Source organism: Muntiacus reevesi, chromosome 7, assembly GCF_963930625.1.
Source record: "Muntiacus reevesi chromosome 7, mMunRee1.1, whole genome shotgun sequence".
NCBI lineage: Eukaryota > Metazoa > Chordata > Mammalia > Artiodactyla > Cervidae > Muntiacus > Muntiacus reevesi.
The window spans coordinates 58,108,658-58,124,866 of NC_089255.1; the positions used below are offsets into that span (position 1 = coordinate 58,108,658).

The following is a 16,209-nucleotide window of genomic DNA, read 5'->3' on the forward strand; positions in this document are numbered from 1 at the left end:
ACACTTCTTTTACTCTCCCACAACTTGTTTCATAGAGCTGTATGCACTGATTCCTGATAAATGTTAAAAATGGCCATTTAACGGATGGCAGTATTTTCTTTGGGCTTCTCTGATAGTTCAGTTGGTCAAGAATCCACCTTCAATGCAGGAGACCCCAGTTTGGTTCCTGGGTCTGGAAGATTCACTGGAGAAGGGGCAGGCTACCCACTCCAGTATTCTTGGGCTTCCCTTGTAGTTCAGCTGGTAAAGAATCTGCCTGTAATGCAGAAGACCTGGATTTGATCCCTGTGTTGGAAAGATCTCCTGGAGAAGGGAAAGGCTACCCACTCCAGTATTCTTGGGCTTCCCTTGTGGCTCAGCTGGTAAAGAATCCACCTGCAATGGCGACCTGGCTTTGATCCCTAGGTTGGGAAGGTCTCCTGGAGAGGGGAAAGGCTACCCACTCCAGTATTCTGGCCTGGAGAATTCCATGGACTGGATACTCCAGGTAGTAGTGATTACTGGGCATCATTGTAGGTTCATTTAAAACAAGCCATGTGGGAGGAGGCTCCAGTCAAGATGGGAAAATAGAAAGATGAGGAGCTCACCTCCTCCACAAATATATCAAAAATATATCCACATGTGGAACCATTCTTATGAAATACCTGCTGAACGTTGGCAGAAGATCTCAGAATGTCAAAATTGCAAGAAAGATCACCACATACTTGGGTAGGATGAAAGAAAAAAGAGAATCAGGATGGGATCCCTGGGAGGGAGCTGTGAAAGAGGAACCGTTTCCTCACCCTGGGAAGCCCTTCAAGTGCGGGGAGGTCAGCTGGGACAGAGAGGGAGCTCCAGGGGCTCAGAGGAGAGTATAGCAGCTGGTTTGTGGCAAGAACAGAGGGGCCAGTGCAGGGAGCCTGTGCCACTTCCCTGTTATCCCCAGCCCTAGACATGTGTCTGATGGCGTGTGGTGGTGCTGAGTGCTGAAACGTGGGTTTCAAAGGACAGACCCAGGGAGAGGATCAGGGTTGGCTGCACGGAGACAGCTGAAGGGGCTGAAGTGTGGTACAGGCTGCAACCAAGGAGTACATGTATACTCCCAGCCTACCAGGGAAGTGAAGGGCTGTTATTAGTGGGTACATGAAGATTGCCATAGCAGCCCCACTATTGGTATGCTCACAGTGGGTGTGGCTCTACCTTTGTGAGCTCTGGGAGTGTGCAAGAGCCAGTGGATTGCCCACATGTGGAGGTGGGGCTGAAATCGGAGCTGATTTGCAGGTGCTACATGATGGAGGAAGAAGGGCTGAAACTGAGCCCTCTCTCCATGGCTGTGTAATCCACAGATTTACCACCCAGCCACTGGTGCCTTTGTAAACTCAGTGCTGCAGGACATCCGAGTGGACTATGGGTGCTCCCGTGGCTTGGGCAGTTCTGACATTAGCAGCTGTGGGCTTTGCTGGCAGGCACATGCACGCTGGCGTGGGTCTGGGTCTGGGCTGCTTCCATAGCTCACACGGCAAGTCCAGGTGCACAACTACTGCGATCCTGGTATCTGACTTAGGTGGAGCTGCACCTACAGATCTGTGCTGGTGGCTTTGTGAATATAGCTCCGGAGGAACACCAGGGCCAACCGCATTCCCACGGTTGAGGTGGAACTGTGGACTTGGTGAGCCCGTATCACAGGTAACAGGTGACGCCATAGAGTGCGCTCTCTGGTGGACAGTTCTGAAGGAAGAGGTATATACTCAGTGGCTCCTCCCACAACTCTGGTCCTGCCTATTTCACATCACAGCTCAGAAATGGATCTGGGGGTTTCTACAACAGCAACTGTGGTGCAGGCCCTGCCCCCAACAGGACTGTGACAACCATAGAGCAAAGAGGAGGCCCTGCTCAATATCCAGTGCAGGCTTCTGTCATCATCACACCAGTCATATGTTCGTTCTACCAAAGAGATAACACACAGCAGACACTGGGGAAACATGCAGCAGGCATCTGTGCTAAAAACAGCCCACGCAGCCAAAAACGTTAGACTCACGTACACTACACAGGAACACTCCCACAGAAAAACAGCCCTCCAAGACCAGAGTAGATAACTGTTTCTCCGAAATTCATAAAGAAAGAGAAATATAAGTAATATGACGAAGCAGAGGAACGATCCCTAGTTAAAAGATCAAGAGGATTCCAATAGCCTCTGAGTTAAAATAAAGAGAGAAAATAAAAATAACAAAGGAATTAAAAAAGACTATTGATAGAAATGCATATTATTTTTAAAAGGAACTAGAAACTATGAAGAGGAACCAAGAAAAATTAGGAAGCTCATTTGGTGAGAGGAAAACTGAGCAAAAGGCAATAAATAGCAAACTGAATAATGCAAAAAAGTAAGTAAGTGATCTGAAGGATAAAATAATGGAAATCACCTAATCATAATAGCAGATGGGTAGATTAAAAAAAGAAAACAGTATACAAGATCTATGTAATATTCCCTGGTGGCTCAGATGGCAAAGGATTCACCTACAATGCAGGAGACCCAGGTTTAATCTCTGGGTCAGGAAGATCCTCTGGAGAACGGAATGGCTACCCACTCCAGTATTCTTTTTTTTTTTTTAATTCTTTTAAAATTGAAGGATAATTGCTTTACAGAATTGTGTTGCTTTCTGCCAAACACTCCAGTATTCTTGCCTGGAGAATTCTCTGGACAGAGGAGCCTGGTGGCTACAGTCTGCTTATTGGGATTGCAGAGTCAGACATAACTAAGCAACTAGTTCACACTTTTTCATGGAATAATATAAAGCATGTCAATCTACACATCATAGGATCCCAGAAGGAGAAGAAAGAGAACAGGGATCAAAAACATATTTGAAGAAATTATGGCTTAAAAGTACCAAACCTAAAGGAAACAGAATTCCAGTTTCAGGAAACATAGAGGGTCCAAAATAATATGAACTGAACAGACCTACACCAAGACACATTGTAATTAAAATGGCAAAAGTTAAAGGGAAGATTCTAAGGCAGCAAGAGAAAAACAGTTATTAATAGTTAACAAAGGAGTCTCCATAAGGCTGTCAGCCTATTTCTCTACAGAAACATTGCATGTCAGAAGGGAGTGGCAAGATATATTCAAAGTTCTGAAAGGGAAAAACCTGCAACCCAGGACACTCTACCCTGAAAGATTATCCTTTAGAATAGAGGAGATGTAAAGAATTTCACAAGGAAGCAAAAACCAAAAGAATATAGCAATAGTAAAGCTATTCTAAAAAAAATATTGAAAGGTTTTCTCTTAAATAGAAAACAAATAAGAATCTATAGGAAAGAGAAAATTACAACTGGAAAGTAAGTCTCTTAAATAAGCCAGTACAGAAGTTAAAAAAATTTTTTTTGGTGAAAGTTATGATAGCCACAATGAACTGCAAAAGAAAAAACATGAAAATATAAAAAAGGGCATCAAAATAATAAAACGTAGTCGGGGAGAGTAATAAAGTGTAAAGAAAATGTATATATTTTTAAAAAATAATGTGTTTGAGCCTATGTGACTACAAATTTAAAGCAACCAGATATAGGAATGTGTTAATATACTTTAAAAAGAAAGTAACCACAAATTAGAAACATATAATAGATTCACAAAAACCAAAAAGAAGAGAACACAAGTGTAATATAAAGGAAAACCATCACACCACAAAAGGAAAAACAAAAAAGGCAAAGAAAGGAACAATAAGAAAGAAAATATCAACTGGAAAACAAGGTTTAAAATGGCAATAAATACATATTTATCAATAATTACCTTAAATGTCAATGAAGCAAATGCTCCAATCAAAAGACTTAGAGTGGCAGATTGGTTAAAAAGACAAGAGCCTACAATATGCTGCCTACAAGAGACCTACTTAATAGGGCAAAGGAATACACATATGTCAAAAGTGAAGGGGTGGAAAAAGGCATTTAATGCAAATAGAAATGTCAAGAAAGTGGGGGTAGCAATACTCATATGAGACAAATAGACTTTCAGACAAAATCCATAAAGAAAGATAAAGAGGACTCTATATAATGATAGAAAGACCAATGTAAGAAGAGGATAGTACATGCATTAACATATTCACCTAATATAGGAGCACCCAAATACATAAAATGAATGTAACATAAAACAAATGTGAAGGGAGAAATTGATATGAATACAATAATAGTAGAAGACTAACTTCTCACTCACATGAATGGACAGATGTTACACACAGAAAATCAGCAAGGCAACAGAGATCCTAAATAATACAGTGGAACAGTTAGACTTAATATTTTTAGGATATTATATTCCAAAATAGCAAAATATGTGTTCTTTTCGAGTGCCTATGGAACATTCTCTAGGACTGACCACTTACTAGGATGTAAAAAAGCCTCAACAAATTTAAGAGGGTAGAAATTATCTCAAACATGAAACACAAGAAAAGAAAATGATTACATGGAAACTAAATAACATGCTACTAAAAAATATCAGTGGGTCAATGATGAAATCAAAGAGGATATTGAAAATAGCTTGAGACAAATGACAATGAAAATACAACCATTCAACATCCATGGGATGCAGCAAAAGCAGGCGTAAGAGGAAAGTTCATAGTGATACAAGCCTTGCTCAAGAAATAAGAAAAGTCTGAAATAAAAACTTAAAAGAATAGAAAACAAAACCTAAAGTCAGCAGAAGGAAAGGAAAAATTAATATCAGAGAGAAAATAAAATAGAAATTAGAAAAAATTCAGAAAACAAAGAGTTGGTTCTTTGGAAGGGTAAACAAAATTGACAAACCTCTGGATAGGCTCACCAAGAAGAGAAGAGAGAAAAACCAAATAAAATATGAAGGAAAAGGAGAAACAAGTGATTCTGCAGAAATACAAAAAGGCCCAAGAGAATGTTATGAACAATTATTTTTCAACAAATAGGACAAACTAGAAGGAATGGCCAAGTTTCTAGAAATATACAGCCCACCAAAACTGAATCAAGAAGAAACAAATAATTTGAACAGGCAGATCATTAGAAGTGAAATGGAATCTGTAATTAAAAAAAAAAAAAGCAAAACAAAAAAAAACTCCCTGCAAAAAACAGTTCAGAACCAGATGGCTTCACTGGAGAATTCTATTAAATAGAAATGAAGAACTTATCCTGATCATTCTCAAACTCCTCCAGAAACTTGAAGAGGAGGGAGCACTCCCAAAGTTATTCTATCACACTAATACCAAACTAGACAAAGACACTACCAAAAAATAAAATTTCAGCCAATATCTTTGGTAAATATAGATGCAAAAATTTCAACAAAATTTTAGTAAACTTAATCCAACAACACATAAAAAAGATCATTTACCACCATTAAGTTGGATTCATCACAGGGTCACAAGGATGGCTTAAAATACACAAATCAATGTATGATACACCACATCAATAAAAGAAAATACAAAAACTACATGGTCATCTCAATAAATAAAGGAAAAACATTTGATAAAATTCAACATCCATTCATGATAGGAACTCTTACCAAAATGGGCATAGGGGGAACATATCTTAATGTAATAAAGGCTATTTATGACAAATCCATAGCCAAAAGTACATTCAATGGTGAAAAGCTAAAAAGCCTTGCTGCTAAAACATAGAACAAGACAAGGATGCTCACTCTCACTACTTCTATTCAACATAGTACTGAAAGTCGTAGCCACAGCAGTCAGATAGGAAAAAGAAATAAAAGTTATTCAAATTGGTAGACAGATTTAAAATTGCCATTATACACAGATGACACGATGCTAAGGCTCTACACACAAACTATTAGAATGGATAAATAAATTTAACAATGTAGCAAGATGCAAGATTAACACACAGAAATTGGCTGCATTTCTTTACACTTTCAATGAAATAACAGAAAGGGAATGCAAAAAAATAATCCTTTTTAAATTGCATCCAAAAAATACTTAGGAATAAACCTCACCAAGGAGGTGAAAGACATATGCTGAGAACTATAAAATATTGATAAAGGAAACTAAAGATGATTCAAAGAAATGGAAAGGTATCCCAGGCTCTTGGATTGGAAGAATATTAAAATTACTATACTACCCAAAAATCTACAGATTTAGTGTGATCCCTGTCAAATTACCTATGGTATTTTTCACAGAAATAGACCAAATAATCCTAAAATTTATATGGAACTATAAAAGACCCAGAATTACCAAAGGAATTCTGAGGAAAAAGAACAAAGCAGGAAGAATAACCCTTCCAGACTTCAGACAATACCACAAAATGACAGTAATCAAAACAGTGTGGTATTGACACAAAAACCGACATATGGATCAATGGAACAGAATAGAGAGCTCAGAAATAAACCCACACACCTATGGTCAGTCAATCTTTGACAAAGATGAGTGTATAATAGAGAAAGAGTCTCTTCAACAAGTGGTGTTGGGAAAGCTGGACATAAATCAGTGAAGTTAGAAAACACCCTCACATCATGCTCAAAATGGCTTTAAAGACCTGAGTATAAGACATGACACCATAAAACTTCTAGAGGAGAATTCTCTGACATAAATTGTACAAGTGTTTTCTTAGATCAGTCTCCCAAGACAATAGAGATAAAACAACAACAAAAAAATGGGATCTAATCAAACCTAAAAGCTTTTGCACAGCCAAGGAAACCATAAACAAAAAAGACAGCCTATGGACTGGGAGAAAATATTTGGAAATGATGCAACTGACAGCTTAATTTCCAAAATATACAAATATCTCCTACAACTCAATAACAGAACAAATAACTCAATCAAAAAAAATGGACATAAGTCCTAAATAGACATTTCTTCAAAGATAATATGCAGATGATCAATAGGCTCATAGAAGATGGTCAACATGGCTAATTATTAGAGAATCAAATCTATGATGAGGTATCACTTGACACTGGGCTGAATGGCTGTCATTTACAAATGACAAATGCTGCATAGGGTGCGGAGAAACCCTTCTATATTGTTGATGGGAATGTAAATCATTATGGAAAACAGTATGGAAACTCCTCAAAAAGCTAAAAATAGAGTTGCCATATGATCCAGCAATCATACTCCTGAGCATATATCCAGATAAAACTATAATTCAAAAAGATACATGCACCCCAGTGTTCATTGTAGCACTATTTATAATAGCCAAGACATGGGAGCAACCTAAATGTCCATCAACAGATGAATGGATAGAGAAGATATGATATATGTGTATGTGTATATGCTTATACACATAGGTGCGTGTATGCACACACACACACAGTGGAATATAACTCAGCCATAAAAAGAATGAAATGATGCCATGTGCAGCAACAAGGATGGAAGTAGAGATTATCATGTAAGTGAAGTAAGTCAGAAAGAGAGATACAAATACCATGTGATATCACTTATATGTGGAATCTAAAATATGACACAACTAACACAACATTGTAAAGCAACTATACTCAAATAAAAGTTAATTAAAACATAAAATACAGCACAAACAAGCCTATTTATGAAACAGAACAGACTCATAGACATAGCAAACGGACTTGTGGTTGCCAAGGGGAAGAGTGGTGGTGGATGGATGGATTAGGAGTTTGGACTTAGCAGATGCAAGCTATTATATATAGAAAAAGATGTAAACAAGGTCCTAGTCTCTAGGTAGGGAACTATATTTAATATCCTGTAATAAACCATAATGGAAGAGAATATGAAAAGGAACATATGCATATTTAAATTAATTATTTTGCTTCATACAAGAAACTAGAAAAACATTATAAATCAGCTATATTTCAATAAAAAATAAAATCATATGGACTAATCTCCATTTTTTGATATTAGTGGATAAAAATTCTCTGGGCATGCTGATTCTGAGTGTCAGTAAGATCTGTCACACCAAATTTCTTCTGCTTTGTTTGTGAATAAAATAGAGTGAAGTCTCATGAGAATGTAGTTAGACTTATAAGTTGTTAAATAAAATATATTTAATATGTTTTATGTAAATGCCTGAAAAAGATATCAACTATAGTCTGTGGAGAAATCGCCAATATCTTGCTATAGTTTTATTTCTTTTATTAAATTTTTTTTTGTTTTTAGCTCTGTACTTTTTAATGAATTAGTTTTATATAGTTTTGAAAGACTATATAAAAGGCATGTGTTTGAAATTCTTTGATGACACAAAATTGGGAGGAATATTTAGTGCTTTTGTGATAGCACACTCAAGATTAATTTTTTTTATTTAACTTCTATAATAGAAATATGTGAAAAATCATCAGGACTTAAAAAAAATAAACTGTGAATATTTAGAAATGGGAGACCTGATTTAACAATGATTTATGAAGAAATGAACTTGAGATTTTAATTCATCAAAACAATGTGAATAAACAGTGAGATTAATTGACAAAATGCTAATGAAATTTTAAGGCAAGTTAGTACAATAATTCAGAACACAGAACATCAAAGTCTCTTTTGTATGTGGACCAGTTGAGCTAGATCTGCAATGAATATTTGCATTTGGACACCATGTTTTAAGAGAGATGCGAAGAAGTTGGGTTGGATGCAGAAGAGGCCGACCAGGAAGAGATGTCCATGAAAAAGTCATGGAGAATGGCTAAGGGTTTCGTGAACACCTAGATCATAAAGGAGAAGATTTAGGGGAGTCCTATGAGTCACCCTCAAGTATTTGAAGATTGTCAATATAGAAAGGGCTTAGAATTTATTTAGGTGACCCCAGGGATGGAATTTGGCACATGGCAAAATGTACAGGGAGGCAGATTTGAGTCTCTCATAATAAAGACCTTTCTATCATTTCTCATCCTGAAATGGAAACAGGATTACACCTGCCTTGTAAGGTGGTTAGTTTTCCACCAGAAGACTCTCAAAGATAGACCTAGGGGCCCCTTGTCAGAGTTATCTAAAGGTCATGGCTTTGGGAAGGTGAACCAAGTGATTCTGAAGTTCCTTTTTACTTCACACGAGCTCAGTGTCTGTAAACAGTAGGTTCTCAAGAAATGGCTGCCAAGTGAGTAAATATATAAGAAAAAAAATGTTAGGGGCAGACTTTTGCACTTGATAAATTTTTAAGTCATGGGTGACTTTATAACATTGAATGGTAATTTCACCTAGTATCAGGAGCATGTCATCTTGGGAAAAATGAAACCCTTGGCCCACACAGAGTTTGAAATTTCCTAGATAATCGACTTATCTTTCTTGCTCTGGCATAACTCATGCTCTGTCTCATAAGTTTAGAGCTGTTTCTGATAATGAGTCATGCCTCACCCCAAACTAATGTGATGCTGTTTCTTTTTCAGGATAATCGTATCCACACATCCAAGTACAACATTCTCACCTTCTTGCCGATTAATTTATTTGAACAGTTCCAAAGAGTGGCAAATGCATATTTCCTTTTCCTTCTGATTTTGCAGGTAATGTTTAGGCTGTATTTCTTCATCATCTGTTTGTTAAGAGTATTCATATAATTTGAAAAAATTATGTTGCTTATCTAAATGTTCATGCAAAGAAAAGCAACCTTATCAGATTTTTAATGTTTTTGTTGCTGTTTCTCTTCACAAGTGTGGGAGGGTTAGGAATGGGTAAAAAACTAGTACATTCATCATTTTAAACACTGAGGTCATTTAAAAATGCTGCCTTGCACTTTATTTGAACCAAACCAGAGCCTAATAATTACTGTTCACAGCCTGCTTCCTTTCTTTATCTCCCTATCACATTCACAGCATGGGTATTGACAGAGTTGAAGCAAAGAATTTATCTGACTAGTGTTTTGTGGAACTTAATTTGCCAAATTTTATTTGCATCTTAAGAACAGTGACATATTTTTACACATATATAAATAAATGCTATATGTTATTTCACTGTGACTTTTTTATAGTTTTGAATGATTCATTGGTAGTTGGTAACCTTCCTTTTTCTTCTCACTTGACTAAAATTTGAACCTAAGTGAAATCTCAAATTTTACTGATATTTCAGGAAGGAAAGTCATAAATCAAAGGTTTAGCATACATTTAAGTAGCTCATATTAGCCAGTTATTTACCTCATATTTATTTTAGAGTAATCACATCAAACAGTTAGATTCTGAATCTGCTGGACTATGCATTAATTATAGGAGGTAAGAAGATGAACTGGATATATACAGTCTTGATTATAGCTTGAGCACTATTTTTTCTTTAATTAAACAACTATTTATTCAGTAGAATAACTGTCTTAAGAATCTTGGTTGTAAGTCGCAGACATCTAAATTCACTTAATGTACTTTATGACAATTCATGAGTAAACTATTTCAACAGGATGTCACCTTTCTTTTTTTTTTTATTCCCTTCATGTTTACTCTCAGGCAGACCCTCTCTACTTGGTGATTCTTGAAAACTTTAGAGTTTTATTTTCCTGGCTTCAATGCTGATGTAAAAGAGAGGCAGAGGGGGAGAAGGAGAGGGAGAGGCAGTGGGGAGAGGAAAGAGGGAGAAAGAGAGAATGAAAATGAATCACTTTTTCTGTTCTCTAAAAAGTCTTGGGATTAGCTTTAATTGGATCATGCTGTTACCTTCCTTTTCCAAACCTGTCACTCTGGCTCAGGAATTTAATGCAGTGATTGCCTTGACCTAGATCACATGCCAAAGTCCAGAAGCCAGTTGGATGGAATCAGTCTATCAAAATTATGTGTGCTCAAAGTAGAGGGATATTAAGAAACAAGGGAAGAGTTGAAAACAACTGGTTGTTCCTTCTGATGGAGGCCCAGCCCAGGGTTGGTGTGAGGCTGGTAGACCTGGTACACCAGGCCAGGTCTCCCTGGAGTCTCATTGCTTTGGAATGCAGCCCAAAGTGGGTGGTAAACTCCGTCTAAGGCTAAATACCTGCACAAGATCAATAGTCATCAAGTACTCTAAGGGAAAGTTGAAAAGAACTTTGGAAAGAGAGTTTAAGAGGGCGTGAAACCATTAAGAGGTAAGCAGGTAGGGTCTGAGGAGTCCTCCTGGAGTAGGGAGAAAAAAAAACAAAGAACTGGATGCTCAACAAGATAAAAAAAAAAATAGCACTGAAAGTACACCTTACAATTTTGGAAGAGACTTTTTTTCTCTTCCCCCCATGAATTTGCTTTTGGTGTCTTCGTAGAACCCTTTACACCACTTCTCTAATTTCTCTAATGGGTTATCTTATTTATGACCAAAGGTTCCTGTTCACAGAACTTTATATCTAGAAGGGGTCTTTAGGATGGTTCAGTATAATCTCCTTTCTTTTATTGATGCAGAAATGAGATCTGGAGAGGTTAAGTGAGGTGTGAAGCTTTGACTATGTGTTAATGATAGAACTCTGACTAGAATCCAGGTTTTCTGCCACTCAGGCTGATGTTTTTGTTGGTCCTTCAGAGGCTTTTGAGGGTTTTTTTTTTAATTTTTATTTTTTAATCTTATGTGGAAGCTATTACATAAAATTTATTGTAGTGCTGTTTGGTTGAGGCCTGATGAATATACACTGACCATGTCCACCCATCCTCCCTGCCTGATGGCCCTGGAGTAACTCCAAAATGAACCCCACTTGAAGACTCCCTTTGTAAGAGTCATGTCGACTGTTGCTCTGTCTCTCTTAGGTGGGTGGCTTTACAGGTAGAGCCCCAGGCTTTGGAGTCAAATAGACCTAGGTTCAATTTTTAGCAGCATATGTTCTGGGCTGCTAAATCAGTTTGACTTCTCAGATACTTTTTTTTTTATAAAATAGGAAAATGGTACCCAGGGTTGTGGCATTTCTTGACTCGTGGCTGTCATTCACAGTGTATTCTGTGCTGTGCACTATTTATATTTACATGGAATATAAACACTCTAGATTTGTGCAAAACAGCTCTGGAACAGAATCTAACTTGATAAACTTCTCTGAGGATCAAGTGATATCATATATAAAAGTATTTGGGATTGTGTCTGGTGCAAGGTAGGTGCTCAAAGATTCTCTCTTTGAGAATTGGTAAGGAACTGGTAAAACTGTGAAAAGTTGAATTGAGAAGCTGAGAAAAGATAGGTGACATTTATCATCCTGGGGAAAGATCATCATATGTGAAAGACTTCAAGAAGCTTTCTTCACAACTTGCTATAAAAATCTAATTTTTTTGCCAGGTAGTCTGAAAATTGTTTCAATGATTCTTTTATTCTATGTGTCTTATATCTGAGTACAAGCACTTAAATTATCAAATGTTCTACACTTGTACAAAAAACTGAATATCATTTCATTAATTTCTGTTGTCTTATGAAGTTGAATGACAAAACTTGAAAGCTATATTTATGAAACTTAAAAGCACTAAACTGCTTGAAACGTTTGTTTCAGCTGATTCCAGAAATTTCCTCCTTGACTTGGTTTACCACCATTGTACCCTTGGTCCTAGTGGTGACTATGACAGCTGTCAAAGATGCCACAGATGACTATGTAAGTATTTGCTTCTGAGCATTCCTGCACTCTCAGTTTCAGTTGTGAACTCTCAGAAGTAGAAAACAGAGATCCATTTGAAATTTTTGAATGAAGTTATTTTGGCAAATATTTACCATAAGAAGCTTTATGGTTATTTGATGATTAATATAGAGGTCATAGAGCCAGAGCCTATTTATGGTAATAGCAAGGGGGCTTCAATAAGTAGACTCACTCCCTCATTTTATACATGAAGACACTCTCACCTATAAAGAACTAAAGATTTCCTAATGAACATACAACTAATTAGTGGTAAGATCAGAATTGATAGACAAACCTGTTTCCATTCAGTTAAGTATTATTTATCCTGTATCTCAAGTCTTTGTCTAAGTTTTAGGAACTGGTATATATTAGGTATTCTCACATCATCTGTTCTGGAGAAGGCAATGGCACCCCACTCCAGTACTCTTGCCTGGAAAATCCCATGGACAGAGGAGCCTGGTGGGCTGCAGTCCATGGGGTCACTAAGAGTAGGACACGACTGAGCGACTTCACTTTCACTTTTCACTTTCATTAATTGGAGACAGAACCGGCAACCCACTCCAGTGTTCTTGCCTGGAGAACCCCAGGGACAGGGGAGCCTGGTGGGCTGCCATCTGTGGGGTTGCACAGAGTCAGAAGCAACTTAGCAGGAGCAGCATCCTCTGCTCATTATACCAGTTCAGTTCAGTTGCTCAGTTGTGTCTGACTCTTTGCGACCCCAAGAACCGCAGCATGCTAGGCCTCCCTGTTTGTCACCAACTCCCGAAGTTTACCCAAACTCATGTCCATTGAATCAGTGATGCCATATAACCATCTCATCCTCTGTTGTCCCCTTCTCTGCCTGCCTTCAATCTTTCCCAACATCAGAGTCTTTTCAAATGAGTCAGCTCTTCACATCAGGTGGCCAAAGTATTGGAGTTTCAAATTCAACATCAGTCACTCCAATGAACACCCAGGACTGATCTCCTTTAGGATGGACTGGTTGGATCTTGCAGTCCAAGGGACTCTCAAGAGTCTTCTCCAACACCACAGTTCAAAAACATCCATTCTTTGGTGCTCAGCTTTCTTTATAGTCCAACTTTCACATCCATACATGACTACTGGAAAAACAATAGTCTTGACTAGACGGACCTTTGTTGACAAAGTAATGTCTCTGCTTTTTAATATGCTGTCTAGGTTAGTCATAACTTTTCTTCCAAGGAGTAAGCGTTTTTTAATTTCATGGCTGTAATCACCATCTGCAGTGATTTTGGAGCCCCCCAAAATAAAGTCAGCCACTGTTTCCACTGTTTCCCCATCTATTTGCCATGAAGTGATGGGACCAGATGCCATGATCTTAGTTTTCTGAATGTTGGGTTTTAAGCCAACTTTTCCACTCTCCTCTTTCATTTTCATCAAGAGGCTCTTTAGTTCCTCTTCACTTTCTGTCATAAGGGTGGTGTCATCTGCATATCTGAGGTTATTGATATTTCCCCCAGCAATCTTGATTCCCAGTTTGTGCTTCATCAAGCCCAGCGTTTCTCATGATGTACTCTGCATATAAGTTAAATAAGCAGGGTGACAATATACAGCCTTGACGTATTTCTTTTCCTATTTGGAACCAGTGTGTTGTTCCATGTCCAGTTCTAACTGTTGCTTCCTGACCTGCATACAGGTTTCTCAAGAGGCAGGTCAGGTGGTCTGGTATTCCCATCTCTTTCAGAATTTTCCACAGTTTATTGTGATCCACACAGTCGAAGGCTTTGGCATAGTCAATAAAGCGGATGTAGAAGTTTTTCTGGAATTTTCTTTCTTTTTCGATGATCCAGTGGATGTTGGAAATTTGTTGGCAATTTGTTCCTCTGCCTTTTCTAAAACCAGCATAAACATCTGAAAGTTCACGGTTCACGTATTGATGAAGCCTGGCTTGGAGAATTTTGAGCTTTACTTTACTAGCGTGTGAGATGAGTGCAATTGTGTGGTAGTTTGAGCATTCTTTGGCATTGCCTTTCTTTGGAACTGGAATGAAAACTGACCTTTTCCAGTCCTGTGTCCACTGCTGAGTTTTCCAAATTTGCTGACATATTGAATGCATCACTTTCACAGCATCATCTTTTAGGATTTGAAATAGCTCAGCTGGAATTCCATCACCTCCACTAGCTTTGTGCGTAGTGATACTTCCTAAGGCTCACTAGACTTCATATTCCAGGATGTCTGACTCTAGGTGAGTGATCACACCATTATGATTATCTGGGTCGTAAAGGTCTTTTTTTGTATAGTTCTTCTGTATATTCTTGCCACCTCTTCTTAATCTCTTCTGCTTCTGTTAGGTCCATACCATTTCTGTCCTTTATTGAGCCCATCTTTGCATGAAATTACAAAATCAAGTAATTTCAAAAGTCAAGCAACTAATGTAATAATCAAGGTATAAGATGATAGAGAGTTTTGAAACCTCCATAATCCGAAGGAAGTCATTCAAATTCAGATTTAAAACAGTTTTGGGAAAACCAAGCATTCTAAATCCAGACAAATTCTATTCTCACCCTAGGTGACTGCATATACTCTATCCTCAATAGCTCTCTACATGCCATTGAGTGATAGGTTTATATATCTTCTGAACCTGTGATAATTGTTTCTAGTCCTCCCAAGCTCCATCTGTATCAATGGCAAGATCCCTTGGAAAAACCTGAGCATCCTGAAGCCCGGAAAGTAGGCTGCTCAGCTTTTAGGCAGTGAACTCCATAGTGATTTTCTGTGATGCCAGTCAGCTAGGCAATTTGTGTGCTTAGCTGCTTCAGTCATGTCTGACTCTTTGCGACCCCATGGACTGTAGCCCACCAGGCTCCTCTGTCCATGGGATTCTCCAGGCAAGAATCCTGGAGTGGGTTGCCATGCCCCTCTAGGGAATCTACCTGACCCAGGGATCAAACCTGCATCTCTATGTCTTCTACCTGGCAGGTGGGTTCTTTGTCACTAGCGCCACCTGGGAAGCTTGTTCAGGTTAGATATAGAGTCTCCTTTTGTCTCTTCTATAGTGAATGCTTGAATATCTTTTTATTTTTATGATAATATATCTAGTTTAACAACAGAATATCTTTATCAGTTAGGGTCTTGGCAGGAAACAGATGTCACTGTGGAATGGGGGAAGATTGGAGAAAGATTAAAAATGAAGGGATTATTAAAAGGGTTGTGAGTGAGGAAAAGTACGTAGGGTAGCAATGAAGGTGGCAGTACTACTTCTAGGCCTGAAGGGGCAAAAGGAGGAGGCAGTTCTCAGACCTGGAGCTGTAGTTGAGGGCTATGTATAGAGGAAGCACCCACTGCTGACCCAGTTCAGAAGAAACCAGGAATATATACCCCCATTTTACTCTCCTCTGACCCCATGATTTTCTGTCAATACCACCCAAGCCCAATCAGTAGCCAAAAGGCAGGGATTCAGTAGATGAGCATCCCCTGGCACAGGGCAGAGTGTAGAAGGATGAGGTATAGGTATGGAGGGAAAAACAGAACATCCACCCCTTTCAAATTACATATTCTGACAGAATAACGTTCCCATTCTTATTGCTGGAGAGAAGTTTGCATGCCAATGATGGGTTGACTTAATTTACTCTTCTATCAGTGTTGTAAAACTCTTTCCCTGTTAACAAATGCTAAGTATCTTTTTTCTTTAGTAATATTCATTTACTTATACATGGCAATCAGTGTAATTGTATGCACTGAGCATAGCATAACAGAAAGAATGGGATGGATTTGGTAAGGATGTTGAAAAGGGGAAGGGCTGATTGAAGCAGTTTATATACTGTGATATTAATAAAA

The 16,209-nt window shown here is 38.1% G+C and overlaps 1 protein-coding gene across 4 annotated transcripts in view; it reads left to right on the forward strand.

Annotated features, from left to right (window-relative positions):
• ATP8B4 (ATPase phospholipid transporting 8B4 (putative)) overlaps positions 1-16,209 on the forward strand; it is a 261,581-nt gene that overhangs the window by 59,452 nt on the left and 185,920 nt on the right. For all 4 annotated transcript variants that reach the window (XM_065941225.1, XM_065941224.1, XM_065941227.1 and 1 more), the window contains exons 4-5: positions 9,278-9,391; positions 12,295-12,393. In XM_065941225.1, coding sequence (XP_065797297.1) covers positions 9,278-9,391; positions 12,295-12,393 — 213 coding nt within the window. The remainder of the gene's footprint in view (positions 1-9,277; positions 9,392-12,294; positions 12,394-16,209) is intronic.